The sequence below is a fragment of the Oenanthe melanoleuca genome, chromosome 1A (assembly GCF_029582105.1).
Source record: "Oenanthe melanoleuca isolate GR-GAL-2019-014 chromosome 1A, OMel1.0, whole genome shotgun sequence".
In the NCBI taxonomy this organism is placed as follows: domain Eukaryota; kingdom Metazoa; phylum Chordata; class Aves; order Passeriformes; family Muscicapidae; genus Oenanthe; species Oenanthe melanoleuca.
The window spans coordinates 22,720,037-22,747,316 of NC_079334.1; the positions used below are offsets into that span (position 1 = coordinate 22,720,037).

Genomic DNA, 27,280 nt, shown 5'->3' on the forward strand with positions numbered 1-27,280 from the left:
GTACTTGCTATGTCCCAGCTAAGCAATCATCTTTATTCCATCCTCATGGTAAAGTCACTTAATTGTGAAAAGCAGAAGGGAAGTTTTGGAAGTGATGTAGTTAAGTATCACAGAATGGTTTGAGTTGGAAGAGACCTTACAGATCATCTTATTCAAACTTCTCTGCCAAGGGCAGGGACACCTTTCACAAGACCAGGTTGCTCAGAACCCATTCAGTCTGGCTTTGAACACTCCCAGGGAAAGGGACTGCTTCTTTGGGCAACCATTTTCAGTGCCTCACCACCCTAAATAGAATCATACAAGAGTGTGGGTTGAAAGGGGCTTTAAAGATCATCTTGTCCCAAACCCCCTGTGAGGGGGGGACACTTTTGCAGTGGCAGTATTGAATCAGTGTGCACTATGGAGAGGAGGCAGGAATGTGAGGGTAGCTGACCTAGTGAAGGTAAGGGACAGAGAAAATGCACATGAACCCTCAGTGCTCAGAAATTAGTGTGACAGAAGATGGATGTCTGTGAGGTACTGAAGAGTAATCCAATAAAGAAGCAGCTCCTACAGAGTCAGACAGAATGGTTGTTAAAAGTTAAAACTAAAAGGCTCATAAGAGACTCTGAAAAGAGAAAAGAAAATATTTGTCATGACTAGAAAGGAAGGATGGGGTAATGGGCTAGACTATCACCTGTGTGTCCAAAATGAAGTAAGATTTGTGCACAACCAAAATTTCTGACTGGAAGCAGCATGGGGAAAAATAAGCTAGACTGTAAATAAGAAGAAGGAACATGTATTTCCAGAGGCTGTCAAAAACTCTAGAATAAATAGAGTGTGAAGTTGAATCTATATGAAAACAAATAGGTCACAGGAATACAAATGTGGTACCAGTCCTAAATCTGAATAGAGGCGATGAATACAACAGGCAGAAAGACATCAAAGAGGCAGTAGAGCTGTGCTGCTCTGATTTGATGAAGGCTTTAGCTAGCCTGCCCTATTAGCAACATGCTGTGTAGGAGCTGCCTTTTTCAGAGATGGTCGTTGTGCAGTCAGTTGTGTTGGTAACTTGTGCTTATATAGCGTGCTCCTGTTAAAGGAACCTGGAGTGCCCTTGGAAGGTAGCAAATTCCTTGGCAGATTGGAAAAGAGAGAGGTGTGTGGGTGTTAGACTGGTTCTAGTGTTACACTATCACAGCTATGGGCTGAGTCTTTTCTTGAGGTCCCAGTGAAGGTATCAGTGGAAGATGGAGGTAGAGATGTGTCTTTTGGCTCTTACCTGTTTACCCTGCACACCTGAAAGCCAGAAACCTCTCTGAATGCAGAGAGTTTTATGCCTTTATGATAATCTAAATGCAGTACATTATTTGCCTCAACACGTGGAACTTGGACACTTCTCCCATTGCTCTCAGGAAAGATTTTTTTTTGGGAAATCATTTTCCCTGTGAGCACTGTCCTCATCAAATGCAGTAGTAGTTGAGACAGAGAATGCTCTTAGGTCAAAGATGCTGGAGAACAATTTGGGAGATTCTTGCCCAGTTCCCAGCTGTGCCCCCTGCCTCCTGTCTGCCCTTGGGTAAATGCATTCATTTCTCTGTGCTCTTGCTTCTTGTGTGCAAAGCAGAAATCATAATGCATCGTTAGCCTGTCCTGTTCAGTTAGATTAAAAACCCTTTGGAGCAGGCAGCATGTTCTAGCGCATGTTTATGTAACATTTTGCATAATTTGATCTTGGCTAGCATCATCTAGGACACGTGGAGATACCTCATAAATAATACTAATAATATTTTAATATTGTTAATGCTTAGCACATTCGTAGCATTTAATCTCCCCCTAAAACAGCACTCAGCACTGTGACATCGCAGTGATTGAGCATGAGTCATGTTGGCTCCTTTCCCTGGCATGGTGCAATCTGTCAGCTAGCCAGAAAGCTGAGGCCTTCAGTGAACATGTACTGGGTGTCAGGAACACCTGGATCCTAGAGCAGCCCTGGCAATAACTTACTGTGTCATTGCTGGGTTATGTTGTTTGTTTTGGGTTTTTTTTTTTTTAAGTGAACTCTGGTCTTTGGCCATCTGACTTGAGATGGTGGGAGCCAGAGGTTCACAGAGCTTTTCTGTGTTAGAAATTTAAAGTATTATATGCTCTTGAGTGAGAAAACCAGTCTCTGAGAAGCTCATGCATTGGAAAACCCAAACTAGGGAACACTTTAAAAAAATCCTGCTCCTCTTCTGCTTGCTTTCTAATCACTAAAAAAGGGAAGGATTTATATACCTTAAGAGGTAGATGTGGAATTTAGTGAAAGTTCACATGGTGTCTTGAAGGAAAGTACTAGATGATTTGTATAATCTCATTTTCACTGACTGCTCTTTGTTGCAGGATGCAAGAGGAGAGATGGAAAAGAAACCAGATGTACTAGGAGAGTGCTGACACATCTGCTCATCCACCACAGGGTCTCTTTTCCTCCTCAGATGAGAAGCTTAAATACTGAGAATCTTTCCTGTCCTTTGTCACACAGACACATCAGGACTTTCCTTTTCAGGAGTGCATCCACAGCCCACTTGTGTCCTCGAGGAGGTTCCAGCAGCTGCTGTGAGCCTGGTTGCTGGCTGAACCTCCTAGCTTCCAGTTATCTGCTGAGGCAGATTGGCTCAGTCATTTGTAGTCTTCTCTCCAGGCACATGTCCTGCAGGACATCAGTGCCAAATCTTCCAGAATACCCTCTGGGAACCAGGGCTGAGTGGCCAGCTACAAACCTTCAGAAGAATTTAAAACCGTGAGAAAAAAAAAAAAAAAAAAAAGTGCATTCAAAATAAGGGGTGGTGACAACTTAAACTCTGAAAATTATGTTTTAATTACAGCCAATAATGAAACAAACAACAGGAGCTCATAACCAGCTCTCTGTTACTGCCTTGCATTTTGCCTAGACTGTATGCAATTTCTTCTGAGTGACCTTACCCGAGCACTCCCTACACTTCTGAATTAATCTTTATTTACTTTGCTGCAAAGCTTTGTCACCACATGTCTTTTTTTTTTTTCTGTACTGGAGCACTTGTCAGAAAAGCCTGCTAAGCCAAGCACCAAGCATAGGATTTAGTGATGCTCCAGCCACTTAAAACGTCACGCTGCTGGGAGAAGTGAGAAAGGATAAAGCCACCCTGTTTTTCCTTCTGCCCCTCTAATCTAGAACTTCTACTAGAGGCAGAGTCCTCTCTAAGATAATTTAACCTTACAAATTGGCTGTCTGGAGGAGCAAGGTGCTCACTTCCTCATCCTTCACCAGGTGATGTGCTGGGGTACATGATATTGCCCTGAAACCTGCAGAGAAGAACCCCTGTGCAGGAGGGCATACACACCTTTTAGAGCTGTCCTTAATCTGCCTTTTGTATTTTCGTTGTCGTCTTTACATTCCTGCAAGGCAGGATGACCTTTTATTTAAGGTGCCCTGCACTCCCTTCAGACATATTTGAGTTGTACATGCCTCTGAGCTCAGCTTGAACTTGTGTGGCCTTTGACAGGGATAGGTGGGAAGCTGCAAAGAATGGAAAAAGTAGTCTTTAACATCTGAAAACTACTATGGCAAGACAGCAATGCTGAACAAAGAAACCAGTGCAAGGAAAAGGAGCACAGTTATTGTTTGGTGGGCTTTTTAGCCCTTTGGTGCTGGTGAAGTTTCTTCTACCCTATTTCTTCTCCAGGGAAATGGCTTCTTATTCAAGACATTCCATCCTTCCTTTGTATTTGCTGTAAAGTTCAGCACCCAGGACCCAAACCTCTCTGTCCTTCACGTGTCTGTGCCTCTAATCTGGGGGTGGTGACTCCCAGCTCAAGCCTGGGCAGTGACTTGGCAGCTGCATAGCAGCACCTGCTTCAGGAGGTTCATTGGAATATCCTCTTCATACCCCACAGATGGGGACCCACAAAACCTAAAACCTACAACAAGAGGATAAACCCTCCATAAACAAACCTGACAACATTAGGAGCAGTAAGGGGGCATAAAAGTAAAGCTTTCCTTTTCTAAATTTCTCTTCCCTGCCCTCTGAAATCTGTCATCGCTTGTTCTTTCCTCTTCCTTCCTTGAAATTGAGTCACACAAGCACTGCTGTTATGGTTTATGTATGCTCTGTTTATTCAGTGGTTATGTTTAGTGGGACCACCCAAGGGGGACCTACTGTTCAAACCTATCATGATATGAAGGTACAAGAAGGGACTGCAGCATTACCAAACATGGCAGAACTGCTGTATCAGTTCAACAGGTGCTGAGGAACACTTACACAACTTGGGATGAAGCTGCTGGGTGATGGGGCAATGAAGCACAGAAGCAGAGGGAGGATTGGGAGATTTTTTTCCCTTTCCCCTTGCAAAACACTATTTTGATACCTTAGAAGGAAATTTCCACCAAGTAAGCTTGACCACAGCCAGATTAAATCTGATAAAAGGTGGCTCAGACTCTGGTTAGAGAATGGTGGCTCCACCAGTCTCTCTGATCATGTCACTTCCTGGGGTTGTGGATGATGGGGCACTGTCTCAGAGCATTCAGCTACAGTGGTAAAATTCAGATTTTTGTCATTCTGGAGCACATTACTAATTAAAATCACTTCTGGACTACAAATATCTTCCTGTTTTAGCCTGCCAAGTTTAGCTCTCCTCTGGAGCAGAGGTCCAACTAAGTCCAAGATCAAAGACTGACTCTTCCAAGGTCCCTACTTTGCCACTGGTGTCAATAAGGAGTTACTTGTGCTATGTGACAGTAAGAACTTTAAAAGTTGGACCCCATTTTTGTGGTTCAGGGGGTTTTCTTAGCTGGTCCTTCTCTGGTGTCTGTTACTGCTATGACTCCATTTGCAGCAGGAAGCAACTGCTGAACCTGCCATTCTGACCAGGAGATTTTGGAGCAAAATTCTTTCACCTGTCATACAGCATAATAATATTCTAAGCTGCAGTCCTATAGCCTCATGCTGTGACCTTGTTGAAGCTCCTAATGCGAAGCCAGGTCAGATTTTGGACAGCAATCTCCAAGGCAGAGCCAGAATGCTGCAGGAGGCACCATTTGGAAGTCAGCAGGAGGTGTGATTCCTCAAGTCAGTCTTGAACTGGTTCCACAGCATGGTGGAGTATTGCTTTCCTGGCAAGAAAGACAGGCAACCACAACCCCAGCCATCTGAGGATATTAAAAAGCTCTTTCTCCAGGAACAGTCATTATCTCTAATACCCTCCTTAAGTTTAAACTTAGGTAATTACTTTCATCTGACCTAAAAAAGGTTCTCAGGTGGGCTTTTTCCTAGGTACAGTACTTTTTCATGCTTTCTGTAGTAAACAGCTTTGTAGGAATGCTGCACACTGTTAAACAGATGCTCTGTTGCACCCTGAAAGATAGATGCAATTTGGAGGTGGGTCATTATCAGCTGAGAAGCTCTGGGGCTCAGCTGCTACAGGCAGGAGGTAATCATTAATAGCAGGGCTGTGCAGCAGCATTGATGATGATCCATGGTATTTGTGAGATATTTGAATAATTAGTGGTGGGATCTGCACACCTCTCCTGGAGAAAACACCAGGCTGCTTTACAAGACCAATGTGTATCCATGTAAATGGTGTGACAGCCAGAATTCTTGGTGTAACTCGTGCTAGCTTTAGTTACCAGTGAGTCCTGGTGGTGAAGGGTATCTTAAAGAAGCCTTGCTTTTCCCTGCAGCCTCCTGTTTGATTAGGGGCCCTACACCAGGTCAGACATCCTCTGTTATCTCCCTATTTTGGAGTATCTGAATACTTGTCTCATTGTATTAATACCTCTTTTTTTCTTCAGGTTCCTTCTTAGCCTCTTAATCTTCACTGTGTGTTTTTCCTGACAGAAATTTGGTTTTAGTGGACTTGAGAGTTTAATGGATGCATTTAGAAGTTCTGAATAAATCATTATGGAAATAGTTTTAAGAAAGGAGAGATTTGCTTCATTTTGTTTCTGTAATGAAAAAAGCAAACCTAATAAAATTTTTCAAAAAACCATCTTCAATCCTTGCCAAAATCTGGAAGGGGGAATATGATGTGGTGCTTGAGAAACAACTGACTTAAATTCAAATTTAACTTAGGACCTAATGAAAACAGAGCTATGCAGCCAAAAGCCTGTGTATCCTTGTACAGGACCCACTTTTTGAGCAGACCTTGGAAGTAAGATCAGAGAGTCTGACCTATGGGGCTTTGTTTTTTTGATGTTCATCTGACTTAACATGGGAACAACTGAGTCTTTGTCTTTTGTAATGAATCTGTTCTTGATAGAATGTCCCTTCCAAAGGGCAGAAACATAGAAGCATTGCCAAGCATTTAAAATTTCTCTACTGCATCCCTCTTCTGCAGTTTCTTGTCCTGCCTCCCAGTAACACCAACACAAGTTAAGTTTTCCCCAGTGCCTCTCAAATCAAGGTAACAGTTTCACTGTATTTGGCTGTACTGCAGTCCTTTCCTTGGCATCAGTGTTATTGAAGGCTTGAAGACCTTAGAAATCAAGGTTTATGTCAGGTGCCTGAAGTTCAGATGCTCTTCTTTCACAAGAAAGTTGTATAAATGATGGTGTGATGAAAGCAAACATGTACAAGATTGCATGACATGGGAACACCCAGAGCATGTTGGCCCTGAGTGCTTGTAAAAAAGCTTTATAAATTGCCCTTGTGGCTTGGCCACCATGAAATCCCAACACTGCAATGCTGGGTGATGGCATTTGATTTCCAACAGAAACTCAGAACTCAAAACCAAGGTGTTCTGTGTTGGGTCAAAAAAAACCCCCAACCTTTTTTTAGTGCTATGTTGAAATTTTTCTCTGCTCTAAAAAAGACATAGAAGAAATGCTTCAGTGTCTTCAGCAAAGTAGGATTTTTTAAGTTTCTTGTTTTCAAAAATGTTTTGATAGTTTTGATCTATTTGAACCCAAACACATATTGAGAGGTATTTTCCTTCACATGAACAGTGTTACATTCAGCTTCTTCTAGTGAGTTAGCAGACTGAGGCTGAAGAGAAAGAACCCTGTTCATCCTGCCAGCTTGTTTTGTTGGAAAAGATCAAGCTCCCATGTATCAACACAGAAGGAAAAAAACACAAAAGCTGAGTGGTGATAAGAAAAAGTGGGAGGGAGCAAAGAGTGAAACTTGCCTGTGAAAACATTTTCAAAAGACAACAGCAATGAGATAGAGAAAATGAGCATTTCTTTCCTTGAGGCTGTTGCTTTCTGTGACCTTTACAACAAATCCCTCCTTCCATTATAAATGGAATATTAACTGTCCTGCTCCAAGTACAGCATCCTACTGGTTTCTTGCAGGACAGTCACAGGGGAAGAAAGTAGGGAAGAAACTTGGCTCTGTCCTCAGCTTGTTTCAAAAGGAGGGAAAGAAAATGTAATCACTGCAGGCTGGAATGACAGGGTGAAGCCATTTAGCTGGTGGGATGAGTGGAGAGTGGGGGAGCCCAAAGGGCATCTCTCTGCACATTAAACAGGTCTGAGATATTCAGGACTTTAATTGGAACAAGGCACACCCTAGGAGTAGTTTGGAAATAGCAGCAGGAAACAGTGAAAGATTGTCATACTTACAAAGCTTATATATTTTCTGTGCTGTTAGGAGTGCCAGCCTCTGGGGAGCTACTTGTGCCTCTGCAGCTGATGATGGAGAAAGAGGAGAGGGGACCCAAAAGTACTGTTTTATTTTGCTCTGTTGTGTTTTTGTCAGTGATAGAAAAGTGAGGTTAAGGTCAATCCCAAGAACCTCAAGTGGTACTCAGCTTTTTAGATGCAAGGTATTTACAGCTCCAGCACAGCAGATATTTCTTCTGCTATTTGTCATTCAGAAATTGAGCCCAAAAGCTTTGCGTGTCTCCCATCACCTGTTTCTGACATCATCTTCCATTATGCACAGTCGTGTTATCAAGCACTACCACAAAACATGTCCCAGAAATATCTGTGTATCTCTCACACTGTCCTGTGGCTTTCAGAGCACCCCAGATGGCTTGGGGTGAATGATGGGTCTCTCCTGGTGTGTGCTGGTGATGCATGTTCCTGTTGAACATATCTTAATCCCAGAGTTGCCCTGTCCGTAGGAAGACAGGGTGGAGGGTCAGTAGATTCACAGTGGCTGTCTTTGTCCAGCACCTGGCCAGACCCTGCTTGGGGTGCAGGACAGGGTTGGCACCCAGCAGCAAAGAAAAGTCTTGCTGCCACAGCTATAGAACCAGGGAAAGTTTTTTAAGGCAAAATATACTTAATAAGTTATAGTGGGTTGCTGTGAATTTTCTGGTACCTTCCTCTGAAGCACCTTGTGGTGGCCAAGGACAGAAGGTGGCAGAAATTGCATGGCTCTCCTTTTAGTTTTCCAAACCATTTGCAGGCCCCCAAAACCCACTGGGAAAGATACTGGGAATGAGGCTGTGGGAAGGGAGGGAAGCAGTGAGGAAGGGCTGGAGTGGGGCGGGGAGAACATGTGCATGGGTTTGCTTGTAATTAGGAGATTTATACTTTGAAAGAAGTTAATTAATAATGAAACTTTCTGACTGAATGATGCAGATTATGAAGACTGGCTTTGTCAGCAGCTGCAATTAATTACAGGCTCAAGCACAGGGAAAAGGAGGGGGGTAAGGGATGTGGGAGAGGGGAGGCATTGCCGAAAGAAAATGATAAACCTGGCTGCAGGCTGTTGCTGTGGTGACAGAAGGCAGTAGCTGTGGTTGACAATGGTGACACATTGAAGGCAGCAGATAGTCCTAATTACCCCCTCCACCGACCCAAGCAGGCAGCAACCCCTCCTGATTCAGGGTAGGAGATGCTCTGGTTTCCTCCTTGCACTTTCTTCCTTTCTGCTGCAGGTTTGATGTGCCTTTGCAGTGGTTCCAACTGCTCTGAAAGGAAAACCATGGGGCAGTGACTTTTTCTAATGTCACTGTAATATCCTGGGAATGGCCAGCACTTCTGTAATATTCTTGGGAAGCCTGGAAAATGCTGGCAAACTTTGAGAGCTGATATCTAAAACACAGGGAGAAGAAATCATCTGCAACTGGCCACAGCATTTTGAGCAGGAAGATGAGATGAGATTGCACATCTGGCCTAAGTTTCAAGCTTTTTAGGAGCACTTGCCATGGCTTGTCAGGTCTTGTGCTTCAGGGTCTCACCTGCTGCCAGCACCCTGCCATGGTGTGCCTGGCCTTGTGGGGAGCACTGCAAGGGCAGTGAGAGAAACATGGAAATGTGCTGCCCTGGCATTGCTGCTCCCAAAGCACGTGCATAGGAGTGTAGTTCTGTAAAAACTCCTGGTTTTCCTGAGTTTGGCTGTAGTCAGAATAGGACTCTCTGCCTCCAGCTCTCTTGTGTCATGCTTTCCGGAATTAAAAAAAAAAAAAAAAAAAAAAAAGCCAATTGGCTTTTAAAACAATTTCTGCTTTTCTTTTGTCATGCATTAATTTAATCCAGGAATATTTAAGGCCCTGGTTTTGTCCACATATCTTCTGACCTCCTTATGCCCAGGGAGAAGGACTTTTGCAAGCATTGGCTCAGCCTGCTCTGAAACTGTTTTGGCCCCTCAAAGAATTTCATTCAGCACTGATCCCTCTATCCGGGCTTTGCTGGTGCTGCCTTTCCAGAAACTGTCAAAGCACCTGTTGCAAAATGGAAAGGCTGAGAGAGCTGGGGCTGCTCAGCCTGGAGGAGACATGGTTTAGGGAGCTCTTATCCAAGTGTATCAATACATGCTAGGAGGAGTAAAGGACACAGTGTGTGCTCAGTGATGCTCAGTTACAGGGCAAGAGGTAATGGTCACAGCCTGAAAAGTGGGTTGTGTTTAAACTTAAGAAAACACTTCTTTTCTGTGTAAGTAGTCAAATGCTGGACCAGGTTGCCCAGAGAGGTTCTAGTGCCTCTGTACCTGAAGATATTCAAACCCCAAGTGGATGCAACCCTGAGCATTCTGCTGTAGTTGGTGCTACTTTGAGCAGGGGAGGTGGAGAAGGTGATCTCCAGAGGCTGTACCATCATCAACCATTCTGTGGTTCTGTAATGGAATGGTGACACCAAACAGATTTTGAGGAGTCCAGAAAAGAACTGCAGTCTTATCTGAAAACCCTGTGTGAGCTAATGGAAACCTCCCAAATTGCTTTCTTGGGCATCAGATCTGATCATTAAAGAAATGTGCAAGAGACAGGAAGCTGGGAGGTTGAAGTTGTGTTACATAGACCCTGAGTGACAATAGTTTGTGCCCTTTTGGTACATTCCTCTCAGGAAAGGGTTCTGGTTTTGAAGCCTGTTGAGGGTGGGCTTCATGTGCATTGCTTTGCAGAGCAGAAGGGATTAACTTTGTGAGGGATAGTGATAACACATTCTTGAAATCACCTCGGAGCATAATTGCAACAGCAGAACTAGTGCCCTGCTCTTGTCTGATTTTGCAACTGAAGGTAGCTCACCACAAACCAGGTGGGGGAGAAGAGAGAGAATTAATAATCCTCTAGATCAGATTGTGTAGTTTAGTCATAAATCACTGTCAGAGAATGAGCATGGAAGAGTTGCTTAGAACAAACCACAGAAACTGAATGTCTTTCAGAAGTGATCAGAGATACAGGCCACTCTTTTAGATTAAGGACTGCAAATGGATGCACTCAGTGGGTTGTATTTTAAGTTGATAATTTTGTGTCTCTTCTATTAAAAAAAGATAAAATTGTCTGACAGTGGAACTTGCCAGATGTGTTATTGTGAGGTGTGTAAATTGCCCAAGAATGTTTCTGCTGGAGGCTGGAGGTCTATTCATTCTACATCACTGCTTTGCAGTGGGAACACTGGAAAGTACTGCACAAATGCACCCACTTTTAGAGTTAAAATACTGTAAATGAGTTCTTGGATAAGTGTATGTCAGGCTTTAGAACTCCTTCAGGCAGAGAGGGATGGTGAGAGGGGGCAGCTAGAGTGTGTAGAGTACAAAGGTCAAACAAATACACCAGTTTTATCCACTTCTCTAACACATAAATGAAGTGGCACTTGATGAAATTATAAGACAACAAATTAATAATAAATAGGAGGGAACAGTTTTTAATGTAAAGTATAATTAGCCAATGTAGCTCAGGGCTGCCAACTATTATCGAAGCAGATATTTTAGCAAGATTATCAACAAAGGATTCAAATGAATAAGCAAAGCATCTGCAGGGACAGCAGTGTAGCTGAGAAAACAATTATAAGGACTATCAATCCTCATGCTTTAGGGCATAAACAGATCACCAGCTGGGGTCAGAAACACAATTTTTCCTCATAGTTACTGAGTAACCCGGGCACGTTGTGGAGTTTTATACAGCGTGGGTCACTGCTGGAAGAGTAGTAACAGATTAGAGAGACCAGGGGCACTTTTTTACCCACAAGTTTCTCTGAGAGGGAACAAGCCTTATCTTGTACCCCCTTCTCAGAAGGGCAATAATCATGTAGAGATCAATCTGCCCATTATGATTTAGATTCCCTAGATCTTGGAGGTCTGATACATTTGGGTATAGGCCACCTTATCTTCCATGTATTTGGAAGATTCAGTGAACCAATGAGGGAAGGGACTTAGCACACCAATAGGAAAGGAGCAAGCTTTGACTGTGGCAGTGATTTGACTTGTGTAGGTATTTTTGGCCTTTTGTGCTACCTCTACTTTCCCTTTTACAAAAGAGTTTAGCTTAATCAAGGAATGGAGTAGTGATGAACTGAGTGCAGAGAACATGGGAATGTAATAAATCAGGCTTACCAGCACTTCTTTCCCTTAATCTCCCTATTTTGTTACTTCAAGCCTAGAGCAAGTTTATCTCAGCCATGATGCTTTTGCAGAAGTTTTCCTTGACTCTTTTCCACCTGGTTCGAGTGTGTCAGCATGATGGTGATTTTGTTAAACTGTGTTACCCTGGGAATGTACCAGCCATGTGAGGATATGGACTGCCTTTCAGACAGGTGTAAAATCTTGCAGGTAAGCAGATTTCCTTCTTGTTGTGATGGTGCTTCAGTCCAAGTCACAGATTTTCATGCATGCTTTCCTTCAGCGTGTGGGCGATACCCTCCAGAGAGGCTGGCAAGGCTGTCCCTGGCAGTGAGCTATCCTGTTGTAAAATGGCAAGGGCTTACTTTGAGGAGGGGAATGGGATAAGGGAGAGATGAATGAGCTTGACTTGTGACCATGCAATACTGAACACTTGATAATTTTCCTGAACCCGCACGTAAGCAGCGGTTTCCTGGCACAGACACCCACAAGATACATGGATCAGGGTTAAGCCAGGGAGAAATAACTAAGATTTCACAATCCAGGCAGGAGGAATAGCAGCCTCCAATGCATTTGGTAGTCTGGTGATGTGCAAGACTATTACTGATTCAACAGATACTGTGGCATTCAGGATGCCCAAAGGGAGAGGAAATAAAAGGAATGCTTAGAAAGGCCATGAGTACATCCAGACTGTAAACACAGCAGCTGTGCTTGATGTTTCCCCAAAGAGAAGGTGATAGTAAAGGGTGTCATCCACCCTTGTGTTGCTGTGCTAAGGCCTTCAGGTATCTGAAGCTGTTCTCTGTGATGGGTATGTGCTGCCCAAGTATGGGGAAGCTGCACTATGTCCTCAGCTGAGCCATTTGCAGCAGTGTGATGAGGAGTCCCTCCTGGGGGGATCTTGGATGTTTTCCTGGCCAGGTTTAGATCTGCTGGTGCTGAACCAACACCACTTTTCAAGTCCATGTAAGGAGTCTCTGAGTCTGCATCAGTTATTCACCTATGGGTGAAAAAACTACAAAAGCCCTCACTGAACTTGAGAAGCAAGAAGCTGTGATTCAGGGCTACATGAGAGAAACTTTTCCAGCCCTGCCTCTATCTCATTTTCAGCTGCCCTGAAATTAGTATTTTTCTCACATTCTGTGTTTTAAAGTCCAAGGCTGAGAATGCTTGTCAAATATGCTCTTGGGTTTCTGTTTGGCAGGTGTTTGATGACTTCATCTTCATCTTCTTTGCCATGGAAATGGTGCTGAAGATGGTGGCCCTGGGGATCTTTGGCAAGAAGTGTTACCTTGGAGATACCTGGAACCGCCTGGATTTCTTCATTGTCATGGCTGGGTAGGTTGATAATCTCTGGATTTGTTTATTCTGGGTTTACTAGAGTCTTGTATGGAACAGGAATGAGGTAACTGAGGAGAAAGTTTCCACCCTGGTGCTACTCTGGTGCAGCTGCCAAGCTGGAATTGGGCATGCTGGGATTAGCAGCCAATGGAAGAAAGAGCAGACAAGGTAGCTTAACTCCTCGGCTGATGTGCAGCCATCTGCCTAGCACAACTTCAGCACAGGGTATTCATTTGTACCAGCTGAAGAGCTTGCCCAGAAACATTTCTGGGTTTCTGTGTTGTTAAAATGTCTGGGTAGAAGAGGTGTAGCCTTTACCAGAACCAAAACTGAAGCTAGCATTTCTGTTTCTAGCAGCAGTGTTTCAAGGGTAGGAATGTAGGTTTTTTATTCAGGGCTTTTTGTTTTTATATTGCACCAGCATCACCCGCAGCACTATTGGGACAAGTTGACATTTGAGAGTTTTTTACAACAAAGTTGCTATGGTAAAGCTTTGATTTTTCCCCTCTGCATGTATCAAGTGGAAAGTCTATCAGAATTTGCCTGTTAAATCACAGCAAAATGTCCATTTCTGATACCAGTGGGATGTGCTTTTTCCCCCAGAATTTTAATTTTCAATTAGAACACTTTGTGACAGAATAAAAACAAATCAGAAATAAACATGTTATATAGCTCTTCTCACAGAAAAAAAGTGAACATCTTTCCAGATAGAAGCCCTCAGTTTTATTTTTCTTTAGCCAGGAATTACCAGCTCCACTGTTGCCTGGAAGTGTGTATTACTGACTGAGCTAGCAGTGAGTTTGAGCTCACTTTGCAGAATTTTCCCCCGTGGTGTGGAGCAGCACTGTCTTTATATTTGCTTTTGACAGAGTTCTACAGCAAGACTTGAAAGTCATTCCCTCTGGAGGAGCAGATAATTGTTTGCTTCTGGGAGGAGCAGAGATTTTCAAACTCAGTGCAGCTGTAAAAATTTGAAGGCTGATTCTCAGCCAGGTTGAAAGGAGGACAGGCAGATGAAAGCTGTAGGCTTTTCTAAATTAACACAATACGTGTGAGATGGGAAGACCTTTCTTGTAGCTGAGCCTGCTGAGATTAACATCTGATTTAAAATGGCCTGACAAGAGGAGTACCAGCCAAAGCCCTTGAGATGTGGTGCTGAGGAAAACCAGACCATTGTATGTTCTAACCTGAGCTCCTGGTGGCAAAATTGCTGGAGAATGGATGCAGGGAAAGCAAGACCCTAGCACAGCAGCCTTTGAGGAAGGAAAAGCTGGGTGGGTGGGGTAAGCATGGGGACCTTGGAGCCCATGGTGCTCTTCTGCAGGTAATGCTACAGTATGTTGGGAGAAAGACTCTACTCAGGTGGGAACAGGAAAACCAGTATATGAGGTAAAAATGCTTGGGAATTGGGGATCTTGCCCTGCCTGGGGTCCCTGAAAGCATGGTATGTGAGTGGAGCAGTCTGAAGAGATGGTGAAATCAGTGGGGCAGTACTAAATGAAAGAGGGAGAGCTCAAATTCTTCATGCAGAAAAACAAGTGAAATCCACACTACCTAGACAAGAAGGGAGCAAACTCCCTTACATATTTCCTTCTGTCACCATTGCTGGCAGGAATTTGAGGAGAGACAGAGTCTTTTGTGCATCTGATAGCAGTACCAATAAAAAAAAAGTCTCATATCTGAACTTCTTTTAATGCCAAGGAGACTTCGAATCAACCCCTTAGATATGAAATAATCTGTGTGGAGGATTTTTTATTTCAGGTCCAAAACAGAATGAAATTTTTTTCCTGATTTCTATTCAATTGTCCTCATGAGGTGTCAGAATGAAATGATAGTAATCTCATTAGAATATCTGATCTCAAAGGACTTCTGCTAAAGAAAGATTTTTCCATTTAGTTGTATAGAACTAATGACTATATAATGTATTTCGAGTTATAAAAGCTTGTGGTTATTAATTCATTATTCTTTGAAATTCATTAAAATTTTCTGCACTGTTTAAATCAAATCCAAGGCTTTAACTTGTCCTTACATAGAGTAGGCTTTTGCTTAACTTCAAATGTAAGCCCCGACCTTTATCCTTATTGATTCCACATCTGGATCCTGGCTTCAGCTTACTGAAGCCACGTTGTCCAGATAGGGACAGCTAGCATTAGATCTTGCACGTTTTCTCTGTGCCAGGGAGTTAGATCCTGATCAGAGACTAATCAGTTTACCCTAAGAGCCTTCTCCTTTTCATCATCCTGGATTCCTGATTTCTGTAAGGGAGGTCATAAACTTGACTCCTAAGGGAACCTCCCTGATGTTGGGGAGCCCAGCCTAGAGTCCATGCAGCTTCTGTCAGTTTCAAGAATATGGACTGTGCTTCTCCTCCCTTCTCCCTTTCCAAATAAACACCAGCAAGGCAGCAAAGAATAGACTGTATCATGGGAAAGTGAGGTGCAGTGGGGGCCCATTCCATGTGGCAGTCCTGGGCAGCTGAGCTGTCTCCATCTGCCTCATTTCATCAAAGAGCAGAATGACTATTTGCTGCTATGGCCCCAGACGGTGTTTTGGTTACATAAACCATGTACTCAGGCAATCATTTGTAGTTATTTCCTCACTTCCTTGGAAAGCCAGAAGCTATAGTTTTAGTTAGCTGAATTCCCTCATGTGCCCTTGCCCTGCTTGCCCCTGCAACCCAGCAGCTCAAGGAGGAAGGCTCCATTGTCACTAAAAATGTTCTGTTTCCATGGCAATAGGAGCTGACATCACTAGAACTTTCTCCCCTCTCGAACACTCCCTCCCCTAACCACCTTCATGGCTTTTTTTCTGAAAGGGTTAGGAAAAAACCCCAAACCAACAGTTGCAAGTTAATGCTCTCCCTCATTGTTCCCCTCAGAGCTCCAAAAATCACATGAAGCAATTTGGTTTGAAGAAACAACCAGGGATGCAGATTCAGCTTGTTGATGCTCCCATTCCCAACTGCTTGCTGGTGACAGGAGGCTGCAAGTTCCCAGACGTTTCGAGCAGACTGTGCTCGTCACCACCAGCTGTCCTGGTGGGAGTCCCTCTTCCCTTCCATTTGTGATTAGGTCTCCTCTGTCGTCACTTGTTTCCCACAGTGATGGGTGTGTTTGGAGAGCTTGAACTGAGGTGACTTCAGAGGGCAGCTTCCTCAAGTTGAGAGCCTATGATGGTTTGAAAGTTGAGATAATGAGAAAGCTAATCAGATTGGAAATGTCAGCCAGAGTCTGTATGTGTGTGAATTTAGGGGAAGAATCACTTGTTTCTGGGCTCATACTCACCAACTTTTTAAGCCAGGCAGTTCTCTAGCAATACAAGAGTGAAAGATTTCCCCTGCTCGTTCTGTTCTGTGAAACAAAGTGCTCACATGTGGTTGGAGATGATGCCACTGTCCCTCTAGGAAAGGAGATACCATCCCTTTATATATCTGACCTGAGGCTCTCCCTGACCTTGGGGGCATGATTCTGTGTTGGGAGTTGCTGTTCTGCCTCTCATGATCCAAATGCTGTGATTAACCATCTGTGGTGGGGGCTCTGTCTTTCTTTGCCCTCTTCTGTGGCATCCCTGAGACATGTTAGGAAATTAAGGACTTCACTACATGGTGGGAGGGGAGGAGGGGGTGATTGTGATTACACAAGTGTCCCCAAAAATATGCCCAAAATCTTTCTCTAACTTCTTGTTGTTTGAATTCCATTGACTGAGGAGAGAGTGTGTCTTTTGCAGAATGCTGTCTTTACTTCCCTCCATTATCACAGTGGAGTTTGCCATGTAGAGCTCAAACTGTGGTCAGATTCCATCCTGTCCTTACCTTTGGTATAAGGAATGGCATTTTGGACATTTTGGCATTTTGAGATAATCTTGTGGTGTTCTTAAACAGCTTTTAAAAGTGGTACATTTCAGAACAAGACACAGCATTCTGTCAGTGCTTCAGTCTGCTTCAGTGCCCTTGGTTGTAATATTGTCTTACTATTCCTGCCTGAAACTTCCTGTTTCTTATACCAAGTGCTGCAGTAGCCTGTCCATTCAACTACAGCACCTTGCTGTCAGTTCATTCATCTGCTTTCTTTATTGCCTCCAAGCTTGATTTGGGTTTTTTTTTCCCTGTCTCCTCTTCTGAAAAGAGAAAACTCCTTCCTATTAGTAGGAACAGTTAACTTTGTTCACAGATGTATGTTGCTTTCATTTTTTTCACACTGGAATACTGAAATACATATTATTTGCATTTCCAAAGCAGTTCATGCTGTTCTATCCCTGACTTGTCATCTTCATTTCTTTTCTGTTCTCCCAAAAATATGCCTCAACTGCAAAATCCATCAGTGACGTTTTTAGTTTTCTGTCAGGTTGTGATAAATAAATAAAGAACAGAGTGGCAAGAATTGTGCATTACAGAAGTACATCTGCTCACAAATGAATCCCCATTTAGTGTTGCATGTGAAGTTTATTACTTAGACAGTTTTTCTCCAGCTAATGTATGTCATGATGATTACATATCATTCCAGCCATATCAACCTAATTACTTGTGTGTGAACCAGACTTGTAATCTCATAAGAGATTATAGCACATTAGTTTGATGATGTCTATTTTTCCTTAAACTTGTACTGGATATGGTTAATTTTGTTATCCACTTTTAATCTATAATCTACCCAAGATGCATATTGACAATTTTATTACTGTACTGTCACTAGCATCAGTCCTGTCACTGAGATCACTGTGTACTGGCACAACATCAGAATTCCTTTGACCCTTGGATTCTTTCCCAGTTTTCTGAGTCTAATCAAAAGTTATCACTACTGGTCCAGATCTTTTCTGGCCGTCTCTTTTAAGACTCTTGCATAAAAATTGTCCAGGCTTGCTTATCTTAGAAAATCCCTATTTAGGCGCAGCCTGAAATACTTGATCACAGCTGGAGCTGAAATTAGCTCATTATGATCAATGGTGCACATACATCATCTGACCTTCCCCAGAGGACTTTTTTTTAACTGATGTTTTCTGCCTTTTTCACACTGTTAGTGACAATTCTGTTTTCTTGTTCCAAAACTTATATCACTTTATGTGCTCTTTCAGTTCTCTTACAAATTTTCTACAAATCTGTCTCCTAATTTATATTCATGGGTATCACCTTCCCCTCTCCTGCTATTACATGGCTGCTTTTGCTTTTGTTCATGTCTTTTTAGCCTGTTCACTTTTCTTGTCTCTCCTGAAGCTTCTTGGCTACCTGATAAATATTGCAAAACACCACTTGACTGTACTCCACAGCTCATGGATTGAAGTCTGACTAGTTTGACACTTGGAGCTATTTAAAAGACATGTAGACGTGACTAGTGCTAAAGGGCAGGGTTTAGTGGTGGACTTGGCAGAGTTGAGTTAGACTCAATGATCTTAAAGGCATTTTCCAATCTAAACGATTTTATGATTGTATGGCTATTTCTGTGTAGTTTCAAATTAATGGATATGGCCTCTCAGAACCATCAGATATATCTGGTACTGTTGGTGACCTTACATGAGTTGGACATAACACATGAAATCAAGTTCTATAATTTTTTTTAAAAAGTAACTTGATAGACAATCTCTCTATCTTCCATTCTTGAATACAATTTTCTGTGATTTGTAAGGCTGGGAACTTCCAAGGAGATTTAGGTATTCCAATGCATTGCTCAAATTTAACTCTTAGAGGTGAATTGGGAAAGTGCTTTTATCAAGAGAGCCTGTATTCTGGTGTGATCTGAACATACCTAATCACATTTATAGGATTACAGATAATCAGAGGTGGAAAGGGCCTTGTGGGGTCTCCAGTCCAATCTTGCTGTTCAAAGGAGGGTCAACAGCAAACTCAAGGTGGAGTGTTCCAGTCAAATCTTGACAACCACCACAGACGGAGATGGCACCATCTCTCACCATCCCAGCCCCACTGCTGATGTATCTGTAACTGCTCTGAACCTCCCTTTCCTCTCTGGTTTTGTGTTTGCTGTGTCTTGTTCTCCTGCCATGTGGCACCATCAAGATTCTGGCTTAATCTCATTAACTGCCTTGTAAGTACCATGGAATTGCCATTAGGTCCCACCAAAATCATCTCCTTTCCAGATTGAACAAGCCCACATCCTTCAGCCTCTCCTCACAGGACAAATGCTCCAGTCCTGAGCACCTTGGTGACCCTCCACTGAACTTGCTTCAACTTATCAGCACTTTTATTGGAGGGCCAGAAGTGAATGTGCTGTTTTAGACATGGCCTAATGAGTACAAAGTAAGGGGCACAATCCCTCCCTCATCCACCAGCTGCAATGAACTGGTGCAGCTTGGGATGTCACTGCTCTTCCCTGTGTGGAGCTGTCCCCCAGGACTGGCAGCTCCTTTTCAGCAGCACCACTGCCCAGCAGTTCAGCCCAAATGCAGGACCTTGCATTCATCTGTTGAATTTCATAAGCCTCCTGCCAGCCTATTTCTCTAGCCAGGAGGAATTCTCTGTATGGCAGAAAATTAACCTGTAAGTATTTTGTCTGATTCTACACTGATTCTGTACTAGAAAATGCTATTTTTGACAGAGTGTGTTACTCCCCCTCTCTTTCTGTCCACTTGAGCCTTCATACTAGGTTAAAATCCTTGATTTTAATATTCCTTTCATGCAGATTTTCCCACCAGGCCTTCCTAATGCCATTTAGGCATTATGCTCATAAAATGAACAATTCTTATTCTCTTTATTACTCAGCCCCCTGGCACAGGTGTAGAGGCGACACTATTTTTCTCCTCTTTACATCTTTTAGTGCCTTGATTAGTTTTGTTCTTGACATGGAGGTTCTGCAAGCATTAACTCTTTTCCTAGTTTTATCACTTTTCCCTTTGGTCTTTTATTTAATTTTCTGACTGGTCTTTCAGTTCTCTAAAACCTAATTTTTCTTCTAATGAAATCCTGGTTAATATTTCTGCACAAGATTAGCCCAGTTCTCTGCCAGTCTCTTGCTCTTGCCCTTTTTTACCAGATTCTTCCATCACCTTTTTGCCTGTTGGCCAGAATGTGCTGCTGAGGAGTGCAGCTGAATATTTCTTGTCCAACTTCTTCAGAAAGGGACACAAATCCACATCTATTAAATGTGGTATATCTATCATCATAAGAAAAACAATTAGTTTCAAAACACATCATCATGGATAAAGACTATCTTTGAAATCTGAAAGCCTTCCTAAATTTGCTTTTTAGTTTCACCTGTAGTATGGCAGCACAGCTCTCCTGGTATCTCCATTTCTTTTCCAAAGCAACCTTTCCTTTCTGAGTAGTTATGGAGCCTTTGGAGAGGGCTTTGCAGAGCTGAAGATCTCTTCTCAGGCAAGCCTGACAGGCCTTAAGCTGAGCAGAACATTTCTTCTCACTCCCTGTGCCTTTTGACTAGTTGCTTCTTCAGGAGTGCTTTATGCAGCTTCCACACTGGGAGTCTGGAAAGTATTTCTGTTAACTGAGATATTACTTTTACATTTTCTTCCTGGTAGTTATCTGCTGTCCTTGAGTGCTGTTCCCCATAATTCCCTAGATATAGCATCCTTTCCAAAAACTTGGAGTGATGATGCCTCCCAAATTCATCCATCCAAGCTCTTTTCAAACGTGTGCAGCATCACTGTGAACACCAACTTTCTCCTTACATGGGAAGCACTTATGGCCTTAAGCTCAACCCTCTAAATTTCAGCCTAGGAAAGGGAACTGGCAGCTCTCAGAAGGATGAGAGGTACCAACCCCCCATCCTCAAATTCCCACCTGTTTCCAGGAAACAAATCCATCACTGTGTGGTGCCCTTCCACACTGGGAAGATGCCTCTTAGCCTGAAACACACCAACTGGCCTTAATCTCACAAGATGGGGAAGTGTTGCCAATCTTCTGCCTTTTCTTTGCTTTTAATTAACTGCAGTCCTTCAGGGACCTGGCCAGAATTTGCATAGTTATGACTTTAAGATCTCAGATCATTAAATACTTATTAGCAGCAGGGTAAACAGCAGAATGCTCAGAAAATCCTAGTTAGCTAATGTTCGATGCCAAATAGAAGTCTCTATAAAAATCATGGCAAGTTAAAGAAAATTGTAATAAATATAGCAATTAGGTGTTTCAAGTAGTGATCAGGAAAAGATGGAAACCAGCAAGTAGCAGGCTAAATAGCATCTTAACCAAAGGTAGAAATAGCAGCAGCACAGCCCTCCCCTCAAACATGCACTCTTTTTTTCCTCCTTAATGATACTAATTATTTCATTTGCTTTCTCCCAGTAAAACTATCCCTAGATGTGCAACATATTGAAATGAAAGCAGTCATCAAAACGAAATGAATCACACCAGAGAAGAATCAAAACAAGGAGGCAGCTCTACCCTGCCTGCCTAACGTGTAGCTCTCAATTATTGCCTGTGATTTTTTCCTTCCTGAAAACTAATTCCCTACCATGAGCATGTTAGGTTTCTTTTAAAAAATCAACACACAAACCCCCAAAAAGGTAAAACTAGCAGGCTTATAGGACCAAAATGCAGACATTATTTTTTATTTTCCTTTTTTTTCCCCCCTAAAAACAGTGAAATACAGAGTTCAGAGCCTGTGTTCTGACTCTTGGTTTTTAAGATTGTGGCCCCATCACTCGCATTCAGCCATCTGAGCTTGGTGAGTCCTTCTGGCTTTCTTATCACAGTGTGAAAACCTGCTTATGTCTTTTCGTATCATGTCTCTGAAACTATTAAGAAACTCTGACATTTTCTCTTAGTACACAGTTTGGTGAGAAATCTGAGTGTTCCAGGGTGTGAAATAATCACATTCCAGGCAGCAAGGGACCAGTCTCACAGGCACTGGAAGCTTTCAGAGGCTTTTGCTTGCACAGCAATATTAAAAAAAAAAAAAAAAAAAGTAAAAAAATTTTTTTGTACTGGAAGGGGGAGAGTCGCAGGTTATTTTTTTAAGAATACAAAGCATCACAGCTCAGGAGCTGACTGTGTAATTAGTAATTGATCTATCGCTCCCTGAGGAAATGTCTTTTTACTAACAGAATTATAGACTCTTTATTATTTTTTTATTTTATAAATAGGGAAAAAAAGAGTGTAATTTCTGCATTTCTTGTTTTACTAGCAAGACTTTTTTTTTTTTTTTTTTTTTTTTTTGCTTCTATCTTTCAGTTTTTCTGTCAGCAGAGAATTGTCTTTTTGCAGCATAACGAGCTCTAAATTTAAAAGAGATAAGCAGCACTACTTAGCTTAGTACACTGTGGTTTGCAGAGCAATTTGGGGGCCTACTGTGTTATTCCACTTCTTCTCTGGTAGATGTTGAAAGGATTTTGGATCATCTGTTTAGGGTGAATGTTGAAGCCTGGCCCCAGAGGCACCAAACTGAGCAAAATGGTACAAATGCAGAGTTTGTTCCTCAGATATCTATATAGATATATTGATCTTTCCCAAGTGAGCTGATAGGAGGGTCAGTGCTGGGATCTGCCTGGCAGCCTGTGCCTCCTGCACCACGATGTCCATAGAACAAAAGATCAGGTCCAAATAATGAAAGAGGCTTCAACTTTTGCTGTAGCCTTCTGGACCTTTGGGGAAAATAAGGATGTGACCCCAGCTGTAGAGCAGAACGGTGGGCATGGGGCAGAAATCTTAAAAAAGCAGGTTCTGGCTGGGAGCTGGGCTGGCAAGTAGCCTGTCTGCATCAGCTGGTTTGTATGCACCCTGTGGCTGCAGACTCTGAGTGGAAGCAGTAGCCCTCTGCTCTTGCCCAGTGTCTGTCTCATCAAAATCTCCTATCTCTCCTTCTAATATGTCCACATGGATTTACAAGAGATTGGATTCATCTTCCAGCTCTCTTTGTGTACAAGCTCAGGCAGATCCAGCCTTATCAAGGCATGACAGGAGGTATCTGGATTGCCACAATGCTCTAGACCTTTATCTGTGTGCTCTGTTTCCTGCCTATCTGTGCACTCTTCCTCCTGCCTCATTGCTGTTACTCCAGTGCTGGTGATCCCCACTATCCAGGCAGTTGTGGACCCCCCAGTAAGTAGGTCTTACTGCCTGCCTTCCCTTTCCACAGCACAGATGCAGCTGATGGAGTCTCTGGAGTAGCCCTGTTCTCCATGTTCTCCATGTGCCCATTGCTGCACCTCTGGCCACAGAGGACTAGAGCTATGTGCATCTAGTGATGTACATGCCTTTTTTTTTTTTTTTTTTTAAACTTTCCTTCCCCTAGGATGGCTCTATAATGCAAGAGGGAAGATATGGGACCACTGGAGTACATTGTCCAGTGCAAAAAACAGCTTTTCTCCTTCTTTGTATTGTAGCCACAGCCTTTGAAGCCAGAGCAGAGGCAGTGAGACCTCCTCCTTATCTGTGTGTGTATGACTAAAGCAGAAGAATTTAGAGGTAAATCGGTCTCCCACCACCCCACAAACATCAGGTGGAAGATCTGAGCTGTGGGATGACTCATATATCAAGCACTAGACATTTTGGTAAATGGAGAGATGTCAGCTCCAAATTTTTGATATCTGAAAATTTCAGTCGGGGAAAACTGATGGATTTATGTTTTTCCTATGGGCTCCTATGTTCTAGATCTTCAAAGTGGTAGAAATTCCAGTTTGTAAAATTTGATTGCCAAATCAAGGACAGAAAGGCATATTCCTGTAAGCAGAAGGTATTGATTAAATCCCATCTAGCCTTGGTATAGGTAGATACCAGTCTTTGAGCCCTGACATAACTGAGAAGCTGAAGGAATTCAGAGCAGAGACCAATCCAAGTCTTCTGACCTGGTCATATCAGGTGCTCATAGATGTAGGGATCAAATAGAAATCCACAGGCAGAAAAAGCTTCACTTCCCACAAAGGCCCATAGCAAGTCTGAAATTACAGCTAGAAAGTCATAGCCACGAAGTTTTTGGCTTCAGTGCCAAAACTAAATTTATTTGACAAAAATATATGAATTGATTAGACTGTAGTTAATTAGATTTCAATTGAAAACTTCTATCAGAGAAGGGGAATTAGACAGCTTTTGAATTTGACAAAAACATATTGGCTTTGTGTCATAAGAAAAATACTGCCTCGGTATTTTTCATGAATGATTTCAGAATAGGTTTTAAATACCATTTCTTGGCTGCTAATTTTCAGCAAACAGAAGTTCAGAAGCCAAGATTAGGAAAGTTAATAAGTATTTAATAAAGGTATAAGGAGATGTAAATATGAAGAGGTAAATGGTAATGTTTGAACTGTTTTAATAATGTATTTCATTGAATGTAACGGCAAGGTAGCAGCTAGCCAGGCATTGCACAAGTATATTGAGTCACATGTGCAGCAGATAAAGTCTGAATTTTCTGGACTCCTTACATGGCTTTTGTATTGTCACTGTGTGTATTTTAGATAGGCTTAGCTTTATTCCTCCGTGCTGCTGCTCAGCCTGCTCTGCTGTGCCTGGCACAGAGCCTCGCTGGCCGTGCATTTCTGCTGTGGGACAGTGAGTGCTGCTCCTCCCGAGTGCCAAGGCACAGCCAAGCCCACTCTCGAGCTCACAGGTGCAGAGGGCTAAACAAGTGCCAAGCCTAGCTGATGGAGCTATTCTGGTGCTGCTGAGCCTCAGGAGCACTGAAGGTTTCCATGCCCCCTTGCCCTGTGTCCCTCTCAGCTCCAGTGGTGTGACACAGGACAGAGGTACACGAGACCAGGCACATTCTGCACAGGGTCAGCGTGCTAACAAATTGCTCACTTGCTCCCTGCAGTACCTTGGTCTCACCTCTGTTTAACTCCAGGTCCTTTGTGTGTTCAGCTGAGCAGATTTACCTAAAGGGAAAAATACAGAGGAAAGTCAAGGGGCAAATGGAAAAAGTAGGAATTAGGAAGAAATATGAAAATGAGAGGTGGGAATGCTGCAGGCAGGCGTGCGTCAGTGAGATGTAAAGAGGCAGGGAGCAGGTGGGATGCCTTGAGAGTGGGGAGGGAGGCAGAGCTTAAGTGGAGAGGTGTTCCCTGCCAGGCATCTGCAGGATGAGCCCTATGCCTGCAGCCAGTGCCCCTGTCCCATTTCCCACTCTGACAGTGTTCCCAACGTGCATCAGTCTTCAGCTGTGTGCTGTGAGAACGCTGCCTGTGCCAATCCCCTCTCCTTCCAGAGGAGTTTCACGTGGAAGGTTTCAAAAAAGAAAACCTCTAGCAAGGGAAGAAAAATTTCTGCAAATATTCAATTATCTTGACAGCTCGGCACTCAGATTCCATCACAGATGAGAAGCTTGTCTGATTTAGCATAGTTTAAGCTTCTGAACCTGTCCTTCCACTCACCCACTCACACAAGAGGCCACAAAATACTTTAGTGATGCCAGAAATGAGCTGCTGTTTCCCTCAGAAGAGATGCATTTCACCCTGTTGCCTCATGATAGACAGGAAGGACTCACAACCAGTTTGGTTTTTTTCCCCTTTCCTCCCTTTCCCACATCCTAGACTTTGAGTGCCCCTAGACCTTAAAGAATTTATGGCATTTACTAAGAAGACATGCTTTAAGCAGCCAAGAAAGAGGAGAACAAGATGAAAGGTAGTCATGTCTTGGGGGCTGTCCTTGCTCACGGCTCTGAGCTGCTACAAAGCAAGGACAGGGAGCCTGGGAGTCTCCTGGAGTTCAATAAGTGGCAACCTTATTTTGTACTAGCTGTAACATTACCTTGGATTACAAGGTACACCCAGCAAGCACAGGGCTCTGCAGGTTGCTGGTGTGATATGACATAAACCTGCTGCCAGCTTCTGACTGATCACTTTTTTGTGGTGAGTCCTTTTGACTGTCCTCCTTTTGATACCTCCTAATGCCATATGTCACCTCCACATATGGCATTAGGAGATGGGGTACAGCCCAAACCTGGAGCAGGTGAAGTGTCCACAGTTTCCAGGCTGTGGGGAGCAGGGCTGGCTGGAGAATGGTAATAACAAGAAAAAGAACTGGGCTAGCAACCCCTGAAATGCTGCAGATGCCCAGCAGAGTCACTTAGAGCTCCTATTTCATTAGAGAATGGAGGCAACATTTGGATTTATCAGTTATACCTACACAGAAGATGGGTGGGTTTATGGTAATCAGTGGAGTTTCACTGCACCTTGGTCATCTGCATTGTGTGTGCATGCTGCCATTGCACAAAGAGAAGAGTCAACATAAGCTGATGCTGAAGTGATCACTAGAAGTGAAAAGGTGAAAATGGGAGGCCCTAACACAAAATTACACCATTACACAAAATTACACCATTGAAATTGTCTGGATACAATCAAATCTCACCTGCAGGGATTTAAGCATCCTGGATTTCTCTGTTATTACAGCCAAGACCAGGAAGCCTCAGGAAGAACTGTAGGCAGAAGGGTCTGTTAATTGAGCTGAAGCCCTGGAGCCTCCTAGGGCTGAGTTCTTTTTTGTCACAAGTTGCTCTCGAAAAGATTTAGCAGATGCCCTTTCCTAACCCATGCTTGGGAAGAGCCTGCTGTTTTCCCTGGCAGTGTGATTGTCTGCTCAGCTTTTTTGTCTGGCTACACTGGAACGTGATGGCAGTAAATCTGTGACTCTGTGGCCACTGAGGGCTGCAGGGGGCTGGCTTGCTGCTGTCTGAACCACAGAGCTGAGTTAAGGCAGCATTTGTCTTGTGCTGAAAGGACCCATGGTCACTACTTGGATGATGGATAATTTTCTAGTGACACAGGGACTGTACTACATAGGTGGCAAACTCATTCCAGCCAGGAGAAGGTAGTGATGTGCCCCTCACACAAGGTTACTCACATGCTGCAGCCACAACAGGACAAAACCCAAATGGTTAGAAAACATTTTAACTTGACATTTGACTTTGTTTTGGGTTGTTCTGCTACTGCTTGATTTTTATTTATTTTTTTTTCCCATCAGAGGCAAGACAGTTCTCTTAGGTAATGAGTGTTTTTAGGAGAGGAAAGGAAGTTCAGTGGGACTTCACCAAGCTTGAAGCCTTTATTTTCTGTGCATATCCACAGCCCCACAGCAGACTGCAGGGTAGGGGCTCCTTCAGCCTGGAAGCTCTTTTGTGTGTCATGTCTCTGTGAAGAGCTCTTATCTCATGTCCTGGGAGCAACACAACTCTGTGGTGCTTTGCCTGTAACTGCAATTCCAAAATTTCAGCAGGTCTGTCTGATTCTGGAGCAACAACATGCTGATGAGACAATCTTGCTTTATTTGGAGCAAGGCTGGTCAGTGCTTACTCAAGGCTCCTTCACTGTGTGCCTTTGCACCACACAGGGAT

General features: G+C 43.2%; 1 protein-coding gene across 1 annotated transcript in view; it reads left to right on the top strand.

Moving 5' to 3' along the window:
- The window catches only part of CACNA1I (calcium voltage-gated channel subunit alpha1 I), a 148,890-nt gene that overhangs the window by 52,421 nt on the left and 69,189 nt on the right, over positions 1 to 27,280 (top strand). The window contains exons 2-3 of the mRNA XM_056508336.1: positions 11,819 to 11,930; positions 12,925 to 13,058. Of these exons, the coding sequence (XP_056364311.1) occupies positions 11,819 to 11,930; positions 12,925 to 13,058 (246 nt within the window). The remainder of the gene's footprint in view (positions 1 to 11,818; positions 11,931 to 12,924; positions 13,059 to 27,280) is intronic.